This window comes from Apis cerana, linkage group LG4, assembly GCF_029169275.1.
Source record: "Apis cerana isolate GH-2021 linkage group LG4, AcerK_1.0, whole genome shotgun sequence".
Taxonomy (NCBI): domain Eukaryota; kingdom Metazoa; phylum Arthropoda; class Insecta; order Hymenoptera; family Apidae; genus Apis; species Apis cerana.
Window position 1 is genome coordinate 10289128 of NC_083855.1, and position 18859 is coordinate 10307986.

Here is an 18859-nt window from a genome sequence, read left to right on the forward strand (position 1 = left end):
GAATCGGCGGAGGAGGCTCGAAAGATATAACCTGTAAAATACAACGGTCATTTAAATCCCGAGGAGGAGAGGCGAAGGGCGGGGCGAGAGGGAAAAGCAAGGGGGGCGAAGAAGAAACCAGGAGAGAGAAACCCGGTGCGTGTTCCCCGATACTATAATAACGTAGAAGTCTACTTCATAAAGAATGTTCTCTTAACCGGCAACCTCGTACATCCTCTTGCTCTTCCTCTTTATCTTTATCTTCTTTATCTGGCAAAGTGGCCACCTTGCGGCAAAAGAACAGCGGGTCAACCGCGGCACAACCGGCGGAGAAAAAGATACGGAGGAGCTTCTGTGGATTTACATTGGCAAATGAACGACTCGTTTTGGGCCAGTAAATCCCCGGGATTCCTCCTGTCGTCTCCCCTTCCTCTCTCCCTCTCTCTCTCTTTCACCTCGTTTCCTCTCGAATTCGTCGTCGAAAAGAGACCGATCGAAAGAATCTTGAACGTGGACGAGGGAAAAATGAGATTCTAATTTGATGAATAGAGAAAGAATTGAAGGATGCTTAAATTTTATCTTTATTACGAGAAAATTGAAATTCTGATTTCTCTTGTGCTGCGTTTCCCCCGGGAAAATAAATAATATTTAATCGCTTCGTTCAATCGATCCTAAATATACCCAAGATTTTTTCTCTCGACTTCGTTTCAAAGGATGCACGGGACTTCAAATAAACTCGATTCGTATAATAAAGAGTGTTAAATAAGATAAAAAATATTTGAAACACAAATTATAATATTATAATGATACGAAAGTTAAGTTAAATCGACAAAATTAATTGCGAGCAAATCGAAATTAATCGATATTATAGATGCTCGTAACATATGCAAAGTTAATACTCTCTTGATTATCGATCGTTAAAAATTAGAAGAAGAGAAAAAATATCGTTCTAAAACAAAATACAACGAGTAATTTCGTCCCTCTTCCCCCCTTATCCACCATAACGGCTCGCCTTATCCACGCCTTATCCTTTCCTCTCTTCGCTCGCTATCTTCCTTCCCTCCTCCTTCCGTTTGCTCGTTTTTCGAGATCGCTGCCGGGCGCAGTTCGCACGTGATAGCAACGATCGGCTATCAATTTCAATTCGGAACTCGCGCACACCGCTTTGTAATCTTCCTCTCGCCGGTGTAACCACTTCTGCTCCAGAGGGAGAACCATCTTTTCCTCCTCGCCATTTCGTACCTCATCCACCCCTTGTTACACACACCCGATCGATCGATCGTTCATCCAACTTACCCGTATATTATATACACGCGTGTGCAGCTGGAATACCTACCGATTATCCGCCTCTTTATCCCTCGTTTTCTCATTTAATATACGTAACCACCGAATAATCTTTCCCTTTTTTCCTTCTTCTCCTTCTTTTTTTCCTCGAAATTGAGTTGTTACGTGGATGAGAGAGAGAGGAGTGGGATAAAAAAAGATTCTTTGCATCTTTGGATAATTTGGATCGTTTAATGATCTTAGTGATTATTTTCTCCTTTTTTTTTTCGAAAAAAATTTGAAAAAATTTCTGGAACATTGGTTTTGTATGTATATGTATATATGTGTGTGTACACGTGTATACTGATATGGATGGTGTGCATTTGCAGCGGTTACTTCGAAAGCAACTCGTTCGTCATCGTGGCCAATATTCATAAACACGTCCGCCAGCCAGCGGTATCTTATTCGGTGACTTTTATACAAGCGTTTACGAGATAGGGGAGGAAGAATAGCGAGAAGAGAGAAAACTGTTTTCGAAACTATTCCTTGCCGTTTCTTCTTCGATCCGTTTCGCCTTTCGAAATCCGTGTCCCGTTTACAGAAGAATGAAATATCTTTCAATCGAATTATATCGAAAAATATCGTGGAAATATCATGATCGCGAAGAATGATTAATTTGGTAACCGGTTTCCTGGAGTTGTTAGTCCAATTACCTTCGTTCCATCCGAAACGCGATGCCAAGCAAAGAAACAAAAGGTATTAACGAAACAACGATACCGCTGGTTCGGCCGGCTAGTCGTCTAATTATTTCACCACAATTCTAGTTTCGCCGTGCATTGATTGTCTCCTCGCGATTTTGCCATCTTGGGAAAAAACTTTCAAGTATTTCGAGAGGTAAAAGCTCTTTCCAACTATCTTAATTTGTACAAATTTCCTCTTTAGGGAAAATAAATTTAAGGAAAAATTTGGCACAAACGCTCTTTTCGTTTAAATTTTTCGCTTGATCCTCCAATACCTTTCAATATCATCGTAAAAACAGCAAAACTTCAAGATTCGAATTTTCTTATTCCCAATTTACATAAATTCCTCTTGCTTGGATATTCGCGCGAATAATAAAAAAATTTCCATTACTAATTTCGTTTAAATATCGTTATGCGAATCGAATAATTTCCGAGTAACCATTCTAATCTTTTCACTCTTACGCTCCGTTTCCAGCCTCAAATTTATTCGACGTACGAACAATGACGTTCTTTCTCGCATTCGAACGTACGAAATCGGTATGGTTTCCTGGGATTTCGAGGTCAACACGGTACGCCCTTTAGCTATGAGCTAAGGTAAAATGAAAGAAGGAGAGGGAGGAGAGGGGGGGACGGTTGGAGAAGGGAGAAAGAAAGCGAGAGAACAAGAGAATAAGTTTTGGCGAAGTGGCTCCAGGTCCTGTTGTGTAAATGAGGGATCGTAAAGAAAGGTACACCGTATCAGCTACACCTCGGACACCTACTGAAACGTGGCCGGTGCTTGGACCCCCTGCCGCACGGCATCCCTTAAATCACGGCTGTTTGTAATTAAGTGAATGAATGGCCTGTATCAGAGTTAATATTTGCGACATGACGTATGACGCTGCCACGGAGACAAATCCCTTATATATCATCGCCGCGGTTTATATAAGTGGCCCTCTTCGTGGTTCAACGTGCTTCTGCCTACACTCGTCCAACATATGTCGATCGCCCGTTAATTTACTTTCTCGTCGAACAGTAATCTGGATGACCGTTCTCCCTTTGTCGAAATTTCTGCAACGTCGGTTCAGACAGATTCTGGAAACCTTTGCCTTGCTTTCGTGAAAACAAAACCCTCGACATGTTTTTACTTTATTTTACGCGAAAGAAAAATTTTCTTTAATCGCTAGAGATTGCAAGATGATCGAACACCGATCTCGATGATCGTTTTGTCGAAATTTCCATAATATCGGTTATAATCGTTATATACGATTACAAAGAAAGCTTAGAATCTTTGCTACGTTTGCGAATCGAAGAAGAGAAGTGAAGAAACTCACTCGTCTTTGAAATATATTTTCACTTTGCGATGAAGAAAAATTTTACGTCCCTTTTAAGTCAAGAAAGTAATCTACGAATAAAAGAAGTTTGAAGTATTCTTACTTTTTTAATCAAAAAAAATATCATTTCTATTCACATATATTAATTTATCTATCCGATCGACTCATATATAAATATACGAAAAGATTGAAAGTATAAGCGAGAAAGATGTTGGACAGGTTTCAAGGAAGGTCGATTATTGGTAAAAGAAAGAGCCGCTTGCTCTTCCGGAGAACACTGTTTTCCTTGCTCGTTCGACCGCCTTGGTATCCGTGCGCGGATCTTCCGATTTCCAACCCCTCTGGTTATCGCGCACACGCTATAATATCAAAGAGTTTTCCTCGGCCGTCGGTGGAGGGAGCGACAAAGAGAAGGAACGTACGGTAGTTTTGGGAAAAAGCGAGCGGATGGTAATCTTTCCTTTGCCCGATGTGCAGAATCACGCGTCACCGCGTCCACCGTCCCCCTGTAACTCGCTCCTCCCCTCCTAACCTTTCATATAGACATTCCTTTCTCCTATCGAACCTCCTTTCTTTATTCTTCTTGCGCCACTTCCTGTCTCTCGCTAGGGACTTTTCGCGCGACAGACGTTCCGCCGGTGAATCCGTTTAAATCGACTCGCACCGCTTTTTACTTTCAATCAATTTTGCTTTCAAGGGATCGAGTACGAAGGATTTTCTTTCCATCTTGATCGAGCCTAATTTGCTTCGTGGAAAGTTAAACATGAATTGTATTTAATTATATTTATATTAGATTTTTAGTACAACAGAATTAATTAGTTTCCTGAGTGGAATATGTAACAAAACTTGAGAGAAAAATACTTCGTAGAGAAAATTAAAGAAAATTCTTTATGAAAGTTTTTAAAAAGTTTAACTTTTGAATGATTCGTTTTTTTTTTTTTTTTTTTTTTTTTTTTTGTATGTATTTTGTATCGAAATGATTGGAGATTGAATGAAAGATTAAAACATTTATCGAGATATTAATTCCTGTATTTTATTTAACTTAAGTAATAAAAATTTAAAAAATTCTAAAGATATATATATATATATATCTTTGCTTGTACATAAATGGTGAAGTACAGAGTCATGTAGTTGGCTCGATTGACGATCTTTTTATTCCTTTTATCAGCGACGATAGCCCGGTAAAGGCTGTAAAAGCGAATTAGAAGACCCTCCGACTTTTCTCGCGAAACATGTTTCCTTCGCGCGTATTCCTCGAATTTATGCGTGTATCGTACTTGAGAACATGTGTCAGACGAGAATAGAATACTTCTTTACGACGTAGGTTGAGAGGAGTGAGAGTTGAGAAACTAAATTTGTGAAAAATGAAGAGGAAAGTGGAAATACGAAGAGGGAGGGGGAGAGAGGGACATGGAGACAGCAAGGGGTTATCTTCCAAATTATGGCATAAAATCTTTGCAGGGGAACGAAATGGTTAGATAGAACGTGTATCTAGTGTTCATATACTTATACGCAGTCAAGTAAGTGATATGATTATATTATTGAGGAAGAAATGATTTATTTATAGAATTAACGAGAAAAATATTAACCAACAATTCTCAAGAAAAATTAATTAAATATTTTTTAAGAAAAAAGAAACAAATTGAAACAATGATTTCATAATATATTCTTCAAAGTTTAAACAAAATTTTTAACTCAAAAGATCAGGAAGAAATTTGAAAAGAAAGGAAGGAAGGAAGGAAAGAGGGTCTTGTAGTAATAGCATGGGTTTTCCGTTTCTCTCGTAAAGTAGCGCGCATGAGATAACGAAAATTCGGTATGCATGAAAGGAGCTTGGTCCTTGGACAAGAAGACCCTTTCGGAAAGTGTGTACTTATGAAAGCTCGTGCATGTAGGAGCAATCGAGAACCTTTATTAACCCTTATATCTATAACAGGCCAACTCATGATTTAACCGTGATAAGTTTGTATAATATTGCACGATCATGGTAATAACTATTAAGAAATGAAATGGAAGATCGAATCAAGAACCAGAATATCATATAAAAAAAGATGTAAATATCTATATATTAATATCTATTATATAATTATTTGTAAAAAGTTCTTCTCACCATCATTTTGACGATGAAATATGTTTTCCCTGCTTCCTTTTTTTTTCCTTGTCTGCTTGCACTCTTTCTAACCTCACTTTTTGTTCACTTCGCACTTTTCTACTTTTTTCTTCCGATCTCGAACTCTCGTTTTCTCTTCTTTGTCTACTTTCTTTTGTCACTTTTTTCCTTCAATACTTTTCAAACTCTTTTCAAACGCTTTTCACATACGCGTTGTACACGATGCTTTCATCCGAGCGATTCGCATCGATCTTTATTTATAGACACTACAAACAAAAAATAAGGTTAAGTTTTTGTATCCGGCCGTCGTGAGGCGCTGGCAATGCTAAGGCACATGTAATGTTACAATTATAGGCGGAAAAGTTGTCGATAATTTTTTGCGAAAACTGAAGCCAAGCAGTGGTAAACATATATAGGAAATAATTGTTCAGAATGTTGAGCTTGACGATATATTTCAAGGCTATCAAAATCGAACAAAACGGGATCCTTCTGTAAATAATTATCGTAATTATATTGGAAATGATAATTGTTCGAAATTATGACAAATGTGGATATATTTGAAAATATTTTTATTTTAAATCGAAATTCATTTGCATAAATACCTATCCAAATGTAAAAACCATGAAAATATACGTATCTTAAATTAACATTAATTACAAATGTCTGAAATTGTAATTTCTGGCATAATCCCTTTGCTCGATAGCTATTAGCAAGTAAGCAGGCGAATTTATTGCTCGTATTAACGTGTTGCGGTATCCATAAAGCAAACTAAGAAGCAGCTGTAAATAATCGATACGTTGTTTCACTTTCTCGTTCAAATCTATCTGGCTCGTTGCGTCTGCCAGTTACGCATACTCGTGCACACGCGTTCAATTTACGTCTCGTTTCGACCCGTATTGAGATAATTAAACGGTCGATTAAAATCGGGATCGTTAGTACGACAGGTGTGTGCATTCGTTGAGCATAGGATGAAAGGCGTTAATAATGATCGAGTTGGTGCGATTGCCATTCTTACCTCTTCGTGTTACCGATATAACCATTATTTCTTACGAGAACAGAATAACGAGCTATTTTAATATTTCACCGGTCAGATGAACATTGATCATATACGTGCTTCTCCTCTCTTATACCTTCCATTCACTCACGTGTTCACCGTTGTCCTTCGCTTTCTGTCGACGTGCAATTCATATCGAGATATTTTTCGTTCCATCTTTTGTCTTGTTACACGAATCGTAAACTTCACGAGATATTATTCGAGATTTGCTCAATAGTTACATATTATACAGATTACAAATTTCTAGAAATAGCACGTATTAGGCCTTGATGCGAAATAAATAGTGTTTTAATCGAGTCGTCAATTCATATTTTCGATACACCCTGTATCTGAAAAAAGAAAGTTTAAGAGAAGAAAGGTAAAAAAAGGATGTTATTTAAATTAACAAATTTTATTGAGGATTATCAAGATATTTTTCTCGCTAATTCGACCAACGCCGATTGGTCTGAGTTGCCCAAACCAGTTCTTAAACATGTCAAAACGAATCATTCGCGGTCAATTGTGCATCTTTCCGTGCCTCCTCTCGAAATTTTAAAACGTTGTTACCGCATACGGTAAAAAAAGCCTTTAACAAGCGCAACAATCCAAGTTTATAGCCCCGATGACCAACATTCGGCCATCATTTTATTTATAAAGTAAACTTTATGTAAACATCGTTATGATCGTTATACACATATACGGGTACATATTATGCGCATACATATACGAGTGATATTTTATATTTCACAGAAGAACATAAATATTTCTAAGGTTTCGTAAAGAATAATTTATAAAGGCTCGATAAGCTATTGTATAGAAGTATTACACTACTGATTGACTTTAATAACTTTACTGCACCATACAGCGATCACCATAGTGTATCGATTTTAGCTTTTTTTCCTTACAAGGCGAGTTCACTTGGAGCCAGGTTATGATCATACGAATCATAACTCGTACTAAAACTCGAAAATCACGCTACGATGGGTAAAATGATATAACCGAGATTCGAGACGAGTCAGGGGGAGTAAAAATTATTTAATTAACCTGGTTTATTTAATCATGCAATTAAACTATCCATATATCCTCGCAAATTTTCTTTCTTAATTTCCACAAATTTTCTCACTTTTATATATTTTGCGAAGAGAAATTTGTCAAGGTTAAAAATTGGGCAATTTCATAGTGAAAATGATATGGCAGGCGAAGAAGGAACGGAGGAGTGTACGAAATTAATAAAAATTAATCAAAGAGCAGGAAAAGTAAAGGATGGAGATCGTGGCGATGTATCCAGGGGCAGTAACCCAGCCCATCGAGACAACAGTTGCGGTTAAATGCCTGAGGGAATCGGTGATGGTGACGCCACGGCGCGAAACCACCGACAACCCTTTCTGTCCAACGACTTATACTGTACCGTACGATATGTTTCACCACACTCACCGCCGGCTTAAAGTTCGAATCTTTTTCCCAACTCGGATATCAAATATTATATGTGCAATTTATTTTTGTTATTCGAACCTATTATCGAATTACGGTCTCACCGATACCAAAGCATTTTCAAACTTGCGTTACTTTTTTTTTTTCTCTCCTTCGTAATATCTCCTTGCGAATCTTCTTTTTCGGCGAACACATCTTTTTCGATTACGATGTAAAAGTGAAATAAAGGATCGACAATCGTGCAAAATTTATTTGTTTGTAAATTTAGATGTGAAATTAAAAAAAAAAGTACGTGGAATTACTATGCAAAAATCATTTTCCATGTAATTTCATATATTATTTGAGCAGAAAAATAGCAGAATTCTTGCAAAATGCAAAAATTTATCGCATTGGATCCGATGAAAGTAGAACTAGGCAAAGTGTAAACGTCAATTTCTTTACATTCTTTACATCTTACGAAGAGAGAGTGTGAATTACGTTTAAGAAGATTTTTGATAGATTTACATTTAGAGATGTGAAAGAAAAGAGAAGAATCGTGCTTTAAGTGCAAAGATTATTTGTTCGTAAATTTAGATCTGAAACTAAAAAAAGTAATGGAATCCTACAAAAATCACTTTCCACGTATTTCTATATATATTTGATTGAAAGCAGAATTCTAACTATTCTAAGATTTACAAAATATAAAAATTTATCGTATTGGATCCGATAAAAGTAGAACTATGCAAAGTGCAAACATGAATTTCTTTACGAAGAGAGAAAGAGAGAGCATGAATTATGTTTAAATGGAAAATTTTTGATAGATTTTTGATAAAGTTTAGATTACGTTTAGAGATGGGAGAAGGAAGGGAGAAGGTGGGGATTCTTGAAGGTACGGAAGCAAGTTGAAAAGAAAAAAAGGGAGAAGACGAGGCTGGCACGAAGAGTGGAAGGGAGAAAGAGAGAGAAAGAGAGAGACTCGGTTATTTAATTAAAACCGGATTATACGTGGTAGGTAGGGGCCTATCCTACATCTGTAACCACCAACCTGGCACCATCGATATATACTAATTGCTCTATCCGGATTAAATGGCCGTAAATACTGCACGAGCTCCCAGCTAATTACCTGCAGCTTGTATTTCATCGACATAGGAACCGGGCATCCTTCTTTCTTGAATCTTTCATGAGCGCGGTGTTTGAAATACATTTGCGAAATCCGTGGCAGAACGTGTGATGTCAGTTTAAAAATAACAACCTGTTTAATATACATGCGTACGGGTTGGAAATGTTATGATATATTAATTTATCGAAATACGTTTCGATGTTCCTGTTGAAAAAAGAGAGAAGAAATTTTATATATATATTTTATATATATAATATATATATATATATATATAGATATCAAAATGAAAACGTGCTGATAAATAGCGATGATTAATTCGTTTTCACAACCTGTTTAAACGTGGAACAAAATTTTCTCGTTACATGTTACGTGCATTATTTTCTTTTTGTTTTTCTTTTTTCTTTTCTTCTTTTTTTTTTTTTTTTCTTTTTAGAAGAAATCCGTGCACGTAAACCATGCAAATATATTTTATCTTGAGCTTATCTCGTGTAATATTTCATATTTTATTTATTGGATATATATATCATTAAATTTAGAGAAATTTAATTTATAGAAGATCGAAAGAAGGGTAGAGATAAGGTTGTTAATTAAAAGTAAGATAGAGGTGAATTTTTTAACTTACTTTTCTTTTTTTCTTATCCCCGTTTAAACCATCGCGAAATATTTCCGTTTAACCGTGTTTATTAATCCAACGTAGAATGGAAAAAAAATTTGAAAGATTCGCTCTTTAATAACGTGACACCCTCGCGGCGTACAGGGTGGAGAATCTTTTTATTTCGCTCCTTTAAGCAACCGTCTCTTTTAATTAAAGATACGCAACCACTCTATCTTCCGTAGTCGTTTTAAAGTGTAAATGATAGCGCGGTTATGGTCACGGTCGTGGAAGATAGCCTCTCCTTGGAAGAAGGGAGTGGCATTGTCGTTCCATCGAGGCGAGGGGGTAAAGAGTAAAGTTGAAGGGTAGAAAAACGTTGAGGAAAAAAAAAGAAGTAAATGGAAAAAGAAGGAAATGCTTAAAAAAGGAACGAGAAATTTTGTTAAAAAATCGTAAAATTATATTTTTTCACGTAACTACATATCACCGTGTACGTATTAAAAATTATTTTTCTTAAGATGAATAATTCAAACGTGTTAATTTTCTTCTCAGGATAAAATGAAAAGAAGAAATCCGTAGAAAAATGAACATTTCAGATGGACGATAAGATGTTTGCGGTTCAATAATCGCGCTTCTCTCCCCTTTCTTCCTTTTCTTTTTTTCTTTTCTCTCTCTCTCTCTCTCTTTTCATTCGAAACGCCCTTACACGCGAAAATGGCGGAGCTTCCGTTAATTATGCGAGCAGATGGAACTTCGTAAATGGAAATCGCATCCCTTGACCATTTTCCAGGGTTTTGATGATTACATCGATAAGATTATACGGCCGGGGAAACGGGTTCTTACGCTACCCTGAAAGTAGTATTCTAATTTCAAAGATTACGAGAAGGGGGTGCGAGAGATCCAGTGCCGTTTCGTCGAATCGTTTATCAATTGTTCCATTTAGATTATCGCGCACTTTTCCTCGCGTTTCCCGATATTACTCACGCTATTTCTATTTACAAAACCTATTTACCCTTAACTCTTTTCTCCTCCCAACAACCTTCGATATCGAACTTTATCAATCATCTAACTATAACTAATTCTAAAGGAGGAATAATATCAAATCTACGAACCCCTTCATGCTTTTATTAATGTACAACAAGTAGAGGAAGAAGAAAATCAAACTTATTGATCAACCTGAAGAGATAGAGAGATATCGAAAATATCGATTGAAATAATAAGTAGTAGTAAAAACGATGGGGCCAATATCCCTCTACCGGTTGCGCAATAATCGAGGTGTCGTCGAATTATGAAACGAAACAGGGGAGGGGGGAGGAAGGGAAGAAGAAGAAGAAGAAGGAAAGGAAGGAAGCGGACTCGCCGGTATTTTGCATCGCGATTATTTCGAATCGAAGCCATCCGCAATGGCTATAAAGGGAGCGCAAGGTGTCTGTTTCAATAAAGAAAGGAATATCGAGTGGCAGGGCGCGGACATAAATTTCCAAGTGTACCTAATTGAAAGGGAACGCGGAGGCGCGAGAGAAAACGAACTGTCGGAGGTTCGGGGTGGGGTGGGGAGGGAAAAGGAGAGAATGGACGGAGACAGGAAACGAGAGGAATCTGTGGGAGGAGAAGGAGGGGAAGTGGGCTCGAGAATATGTTAAACGGCTCGAGAATAGCCGGTTCGGGTTCTCCAAATAAACGATGAGGGCACGCACGGTAGCTTTGAAGAAACAAGATTCCTCGTGTCGAACTAACTTACGATTCTCGCGCCTCCTCTTTGCCAAATCGTTCCCGAGTTATCTTTTATCTTTGGAGCTTCGTCATTCGCGGAGGGAGATGTTCTAATCTTCCTACCTCCTCGTCCAATTTAATTTCTTTTTCCCAAAACGGAAATTGGAGCGTAACTTTCTTCCTGTTGCGTTTTTTTGGTTTACGGGCGTTGAGAAGTATTTTTGATGAAATTCAAAATTGCGTGTCGCTTCTTCGAGGGGGGGATGGAAGAGAATACGAACGAAGGAAACGTTTTCAATCCCTGAGTTTATTTAGATACACGTAGTCGAGTCGATATGATCGAGCAAAGTAAACCGTTTGTCTTTTGTATCCGTGTATTAATAATTTTTATTCGAACGTACGTTCGAAATTGTAATTTGTCTCTCTAATCTAAAAATCTCCATTAACGCCTTTATGATTTGATCGTATTGAACTTCCAACGTCCTTTATTGAAAGTTCAGTACTATCGGTTTTTGATTAATTTAGAAATTGCGCGAGATATACCGCAAAATCGATATACTATAGGATTAAAGGATTCTTTCAATTATCGATAATTAGAATTTCCGTACAATTTTGTACTCGATAACTCGTACTTTTTCTATCTCTCTCCATATTTTTTTTCTTTTTTTATCTATTCTGTCACTGCCATATATACAAAGGGGAGAAATTCGACATGGATACAATTAACACCGCGTGATAATTAAAATTAGATTCTTCTTGATCCGTGATCACGGAACAAGTTTCGTTTTAAAATTATGATGTTAAGATGGAAGATACGTAAGCAGGTGGAACTGCTCGACAAAGTTTATTTGACTTCGGCATACGGAATCTTCTTCTTCTTCTTCTTCTTCTTCGTAAACCAACATTTTTCACAATTCTTTCACAATTCTTTTCGAACTTATTTGATAAATGTTTCTTTTAGTAAAAAAAAATATCGTAAAAGTACAAAGTTCAAGTTATTTACACTTGTAAAACCGAAGTGCTTTGCATCAAAACCTTGTAAAATAAATTGAATGATACGGGCAAGACGTGTTATCTTCTTACTCTTCTACCGGGGCGCGCGAGTAAGAATACCATAAATAAGGATTGATTCTTTATTCCACGTCAAAAGGATAAAAAACGCGACGTTTCCAGGTAAAAAGAAATTTCCATCTGATCCGTCCTGCTGTCCGGCATGCGGGGTGACAGTAAGGCCGCAGGAGCTCGAGCAACACTTCGCCCAGGAACTCGACAGACTTTACAAGATATCCTCGGCTTCCTCTCGGGCGCGAGCTTCGAGGTCGAGCTTGCCACCCGGTCATCCCCAGGATCATCCTCACGGGCCGATGCTCCATGCACCCTCGACCGCCGATGGCACGCCTCATGGAAGATGGGAGACTTACAAAAGGATCAAGGCCAATAGACAGGTGAACATCCAATTCAAATTCGCGGATGCGCAATATATTCCGTATATGCATATTTGTTTCGAGATCGAGGAACAAAATAGAAGGGGGGAAATGATTGACGGTAAAATTTTCGAAAAATTACATCGATATGCTGAATTTCTTTTGTTTCCTTTTTCAAAACCTTTTGAAAACGTAGATTTGAAATGTGCACAGGCTAGAATCCGCGTGAAGAACCGGAAACGGAAAGCGGACGAGCCATCCTGCCCCGTGTGCAGCGAGAGGCTATCCGGCACGCCCGAGGAATTGAACCAGCACGTGGAGAGATGCTTAAACAAACACAATAACGGAAATCCTGCCGGCCAAAACAATTTGGACGAGGAGGAGGTCGACGTGGAGGGCGATGCGGAAACTTTCGAGGAATACGAGTGGGCCGGCCAGAGGAGAGTGCGAGCATCGTCCATGCTCGTAGGAGGATTTTCTGGTAAGTTTATACAACGTCAAATAAAGTATATCTTCCGTCCTAGACATATTACGTATCTCCTTGATCCGTGATAACTACATTTTCTATATTTCCCTCTCAAACGCTCGAAATATCGCAATCTCGTTTCACGACACACGAATAATTATATATTGCATTATTACACATTTACGTATATTCATTGACGCTATCTTTTTTCGTTTCTTAAACCCGGAATAGTTGATGAATTGCTCCACGATCGATAAATTTCTAACTTCTTTCGAGATGTTTACGATAAGCGGAGCGCTTTGCAAAGAAAATTGTATCTGGAAGATACAAGTATAGAGAAAAAAAGAAAGAAATATTTACGAATAAACGGCATAGCCGCAGGTCTGGCGACGTCGTCGAGCAATCGTTCGTCGGCCGGTGGCAACAGTGGATCGAACCACCAGGAGGAGGAGGACGTGGATCTGGTGGTCGACGGGGACGACGCGGCCGAGTTCGGGCCGGCACAGTATTCCGAGGCCGACGTGGTCGCGCCCCGCATGGATGGGACGCCGAGGGAGCAGAAGGAGAGAGACGCTCTTCGGGAAGCGGTGATATCGCCGAACGCGCCCAACACGCCTCACACGCCCCACACGCCCGAGCAAATCGGCCAAGGTTTGGTGGAGGTGAAGCCCGAGCCGGGGACGACGACCCCTCTCGGGCAGAGCGAGCAGGACGAGGGCGTCTCGACGTCGCCCAGAAGGGATGGCGACACCCCGGTGATCGAGGCGCTGAGAGGAAGGATTCGGGAACTCGAGGCGGAAATGCGCGGCCAACCGTTCAAATGTCTCATTTGTATGGTGAGTTTCTTCTTCTCCTTTTTTTCCTTGCAAAATTTCGAACGTGAAAAACGATTCTCGTTTCGCAATTCGTACTCGATCGAAGCTTATTCGCTTGTTGTTGAGCGGTAAGAACAATCGTACGTCGTACTACTTGTCGATTGAAGATAGTGCGTGTGATTCGTTTGTGTAGGAGCAATATAAGAAACCGGTGACTTCTGTCTGCTGCTGGCACGTGCATTGCGAGCAATGTTGGTTACACACGTTGGTAAGTGTAAACGAGTATATTTCTTTCTAAAAAGTGTGTTCTCTTTCTTAATCTCGAGGGGTAAAAACTTAGAATCTTAGATGAGATCTTGAGCTTGAAGCGAAAAGTAAAAAAAATCGATAAATGTTTGTTTAAATATTGGTATCCGTTTGGAGGCACGATTCTTTGAAAATGTAACGAATTGAAATCAGAATGGAGAAATATTGAGAAGAGTTCTCAATCTTTCAGGGTGCGAAAAAGCTGTGTCCACAGTGCAACATGATAACGTCGCCTTCAGATTTGCGACGTATCTACATGTGAAGGGAGTTGCCAAACAGGAAGCCGTTGGTTCCCGTGTTGTTCGTAGAGAAAAATCGATCGTGAAAAAGAAAAAGAAAGAAAAAAAGAAAATGTTTCAAAATGTTTCACACAATCGTGTAAATATCTGTATATATTTATGCGTCACGTTAAATTAAACTCCTTTTAGATTTACCACGTACGGATACGCACTGTAGCGTTAGTAAATTAAGCCGTGAAAGGCGCGCGTGAATGATGTCTCGATCGAACCGAGTCGAGCAATGTCGATCATGCTTTTATCATTCGTCACGCAGACCAATTTTCATTGTATTATAAACATATATATATATATATATATATATATAATATTTTCACGTTTCCAATAAGTTATTACGTAACGTTAGCCAAAAGATTGTACGTTATTTTGTGAAATAATTATAATCTCGAATCTCAACGGTCGAACATACTGGTTAAAAGACACTCGTTTTTACAAATATTTCGACGCAATTATGACGTAAATTAATTATTTCTTCGCGTTTTTTCGCTTCGCTTCTTTCTTTACCGTATTTAGCATACCAAGGTAAGATTCTTCAAAGATCGTTTCGTTAGAAATATATTTTCAACAATTTTGAAAGAATAAAAATCGCTTAACGATAATTTTTATGGAAAAAAAATTATAAAAATAAAATTGGAATTTTTTTTAAAGATTCTACGTGATCTACGAAGAATATCTTCACTCTGGTATGCTAAAGATTAATAATATTCTTATTGTATCTTCGGATAAATCCAGTGCGGTAAATCCGATTGATTATCATCCATCGATAAAAATGTTCGACGATGGTATCGAGCATCGTTGTCGGATCTGATTCGAATCGAAGACTATATTCGCGCGTACCTGAAATTCTAGGTGTTATATTTCGAATGGCTAACGTCTACTTTAAAAGTCACATCACTCCATTTCGCCGGATCTACACCGTTTTCTCAATCTTTCTCTTTCGAGCAAACAAATGTATCTGTGTCTACGATTCATCGAGTTCAATTTACGAAGGACGAATATATTATGTATGTGTAAAATATAATCGACAACTTTGTTAAAAACGCAACTATTTCCAGAGTAGGATTTTTGTGAACGATGAAATGGCCAATTTGAAAATAGTGGGGAAAAAAAAAAAAAATTATCGTATCCGACTCTTTCTGTAATTTGTTACATTGTTGATACTTTTAATTTGAACTCAGGAAGAAGGAGAGCGTCCAATACGTTTGTTTTTTTCCAACGATAAATATTACGTGATATTTACGTAATATTTGCATATTCACATATAGTGTAAAAAAAAAAAAAACAGACAATATTAATTTCCATTGTCTTTTTAATTTTATACACGGAAACGTATATATTTATTCTACTTTGCCAGTAATAAAAAACAATTTATCGTCAACGATACTTGTTTAAAAATAGATCTCACGTTATTTATAAAATATTTCCGATCATTTCAACAGGGTTGATACGATATTAATTTTGCTCAAATATGAAATTTCTCTAATATATTTAACCGGTTCCAATCAATAGGAGGAATATTCGTAAAAAAAAAAAAAAAAAATATTAATTCGTTGTACAGATTAAGATGCACATTGAATTTAAAGCAATATATACGAGGTGGAATGTGTTTTTGAAATGTATTTTTTTTTTCTTTTTTTTGTTACAAAATGCGTATTATTTACGAGTTACAATGAAATCACAAACGATACACCAGTATAATCCAATCGACCAAAGTTACGATGCGAAGTTTGGATAAATTAATTAATAGTTATTAAAACGAATAACACGTATTCTTGTTTTTTTTTATACATATATAATATATAAACGGATGAAACACGGTTTATTTTAATGAAAAAAATTCATCGAGAAAAGATACGAAGAGGGAGAAACAAAAAGGAAGAAGGATCTCAATCACACACAATCGAAATCTCGAAACTTTTTGCCATTTTTTTTTCTCGAAAGCCAAATTAAAGAATAATTTGCACAAATTCCTCCACGATCGTCGCGCATCGATCATCGAACCACGAAATGCGAAATATTATTCTCGAGTACGATTAAACGTTACTTTCCATTGAAGCGCATTCAGAGCACATTTTTTCGGATTATTAAGTGGAGAAATTAATTGGATGCCTTTTTTTAAAATCATTTTGTTTATCCTTTCTCTAACAAATTGATCGTCCACCTCGAGCTTGCTCTCCGTCTCGCGAGTTCATAAATCTCGCGAATCATTCTGTAGATGGCGAAGTATCTAATCTACATAAACAGTCTGACCAGGTGGGAACGATTCCCCTTAGAAATTATTCCTCTTGCCATAGTTTCACCAAATGTTTTCGAATCCATAAATCACCGCCAACCGATGATTCGAGCAATGATGTAAAAGGCAACGAATTAATTTCTACACCTAATTGTGACGAAAAATTGGACAAAAAAATGTACAATGACAATACCACGATAATATCACTCGTTTTAATATTAAATAGATCGAGTTCGATTCGTCACACCTCGCGAACACACCAATGAATGTTTCTCAAAGCGCAAAACGATCGAATACACGTGCACACCCAAGCTCTCTATCTTTCTATCTTCCCCTCTCTCTCTCTCTCAATGATCAAGATTTTAGATTTGCTGCGTGTCTCCTCGTGCACGTCGAGAAAGTTCTTGTAAATACACTTGAAATCGAGTTAAAACCAGCAGGAGAGAAATCGGCTCCCCGTTGCGAGCGTTGTTCTGTAATCGAAAATAAAACGATCATGGAATGTAGAATCATTACGCAGTTAATTTCCCTCGACCTCGGATGCTTGATTGGCGCGTCACGGGTGTGTAAACCGTGTGAACCACGTTTTTTTTTTTAGATCCTTAGATTTACGAGGAAGAAGGAAGAACAGAGTGTTGTTTATCGAGATAATCGGAAACCGAAACGAGGAAGAGGTACGTATCACACAATTTTGCTTGTTTCACAGATTAAATGGAATATTAGATCGTGAAAATCTGAGAAGGTGAAAATTCGAATCGAACTTTTGAACTTTTCCATCTGGTTAAAATATAGAAATTGATACGGATTCTTATCTTTTTCCGTTTTTTTTCAATAATAATTCGCATATTTCGAATCGTTTATATAATTTTATTCCACGATATTTGTAAATACATAGTTACACTATTCTAATGATGCAGTAAACTGCTCAAACTCGTATTAAATTACATATGTATTAGGTTACATATGAAATTACAGTACATCTTGTAATACTACGTATTATCGTGTCTAATGGAAACTGAGTGCATAGTAGGTACAGATATATAGAAATAAATATTTGTATTTATTCTATAAATTCTGAAATAGTTTATAATTTGTATTATAAGCAGAGGTGCAATTGATCGATCGAAATGATTGAATTTCAAGGAAAGAACTTTTCTTTTCGTGCAATCTATCAAATGACCTACCAATAATTCACGTCCGTTCCGATGGATAAAAAGTAAATATCTCGAGGATAAATATATCTTCGACTGAAAGATTCGACCAAAAACTCGAGAAGCATGTTCGATGAAATGGAGGAAATCGAATATCGCACCAGTCATCTTGCGTGCAAACGATCGTCGTACCATATCCGTAACGGTCGTTGCATCGTAAATGCGAAGAATCGGGCCGGCAAAGAGGTTTTCCTTTAATTCCTTTATTCCGGCGGCGGGCACGGGTCCAAAATAAAGCGGCAACAAGGTCGAGTTGACTCGAGGGGGAAAAATTCCAACTGCAAAATGGCTGTATCCCCCCCGTCAGAAGGTAATGTTCGATGTAGGTGGAGTAGGTGGAACTGTAGGGGAAACGGAAGGTGGGGCCGTTTGCGGTTTGCAGGTGCGCTTTCGCGAAAGGATCGCGTATGGATCGACTCTTTTCACTGTGGTTATAAAGAGCGGCTACGTCGATCGAAAGAGGAGGCGGTGAGAAGAAGGGGAGGAGAAAGAGAGAGAGAGAGAGAAGTGGAATGGAGCGAACTTGGTGGTCTCTTCGACCAGATGAAGAAAGACGCGCAAAGAGGAGGGGAGGGAAAAGGGAAAAAAGAAAGAAATTGGAACGAAAGATAAGGTAAGTGGTTGGGGAGGGATAAAGGTGGAAAACGTAGTGGAAACGTGGGGAAGAGAGTAAAAATGGGGAGGAGTGGGAGGGAGAAGGTTGGAAAAAAGTCGAGGAAAGCGAGAGAAGCGTGGTAAGAGGTGGGATTGTAGGTGGAGGCGGAACTGAAGGCTCCGCCTATGCTTTCCATCCTCCACCTGCCTGCCACCAGTTGACCTCCTCTACTTACGC

At 38.0% G+C, this 18859-nt stretch overlaps 1 protein-coding gene and 1 long non-coding RNA gene across 8 annotated transcripts in view; one reads left to right on the forward strand and one right to left on the reverse strand.

Annotated features, from left to right (window-relative positions):
• The window catches only part of LOC133666042 (uncharacterized), a 71031-nt gene extending 65364 nt beyond the window's left edge, over positions 1-5667 (reverse strand). Inside the window, exon 1 of the long non-coding RNA XR_009829564.1 lies at positions 5406-5667. This is a non-coding gene — a long non-coding RNA (uncharacterized LOC133666042). The remainder of the gene's footprint in view (positions 1-5405) is intronic.
• Positions 1-17325, forward strand: part of LOC108004189 (E3 ubiquitin-protein ligase Rnf220-like) — a 122648-nt gene extending 105323 nt beyond the window's left edge. For all 7 annotated transcript variants that reach the window (XM_062074075.1, XM_062074076.1, XM_062074071.1 and 4 more), the window contains 5 exons: positions 12450-12721; positions 12914-13181; positions 13542-14002; positions 14175-14249; positions 14478-17325. In XM_062074075.1, the coding sequence (XP_061930059.1) occupies positions 12450-12721; positions 12914-13181; positions 13542-14002; positions 14175-14249; positions 14478-14549 (1148 nt within the window). In that variant the 3' untranslated portion in view covers positions 14550-17325. The remainder of the gene's footprint in view (positions 1-12449; positions 12722-12913; positions 13182-13541; positions 14003-14174; positions 14250-14477) is intronic.
• Positions 17326-18859: the final 1534 nt, after the last annotated feature.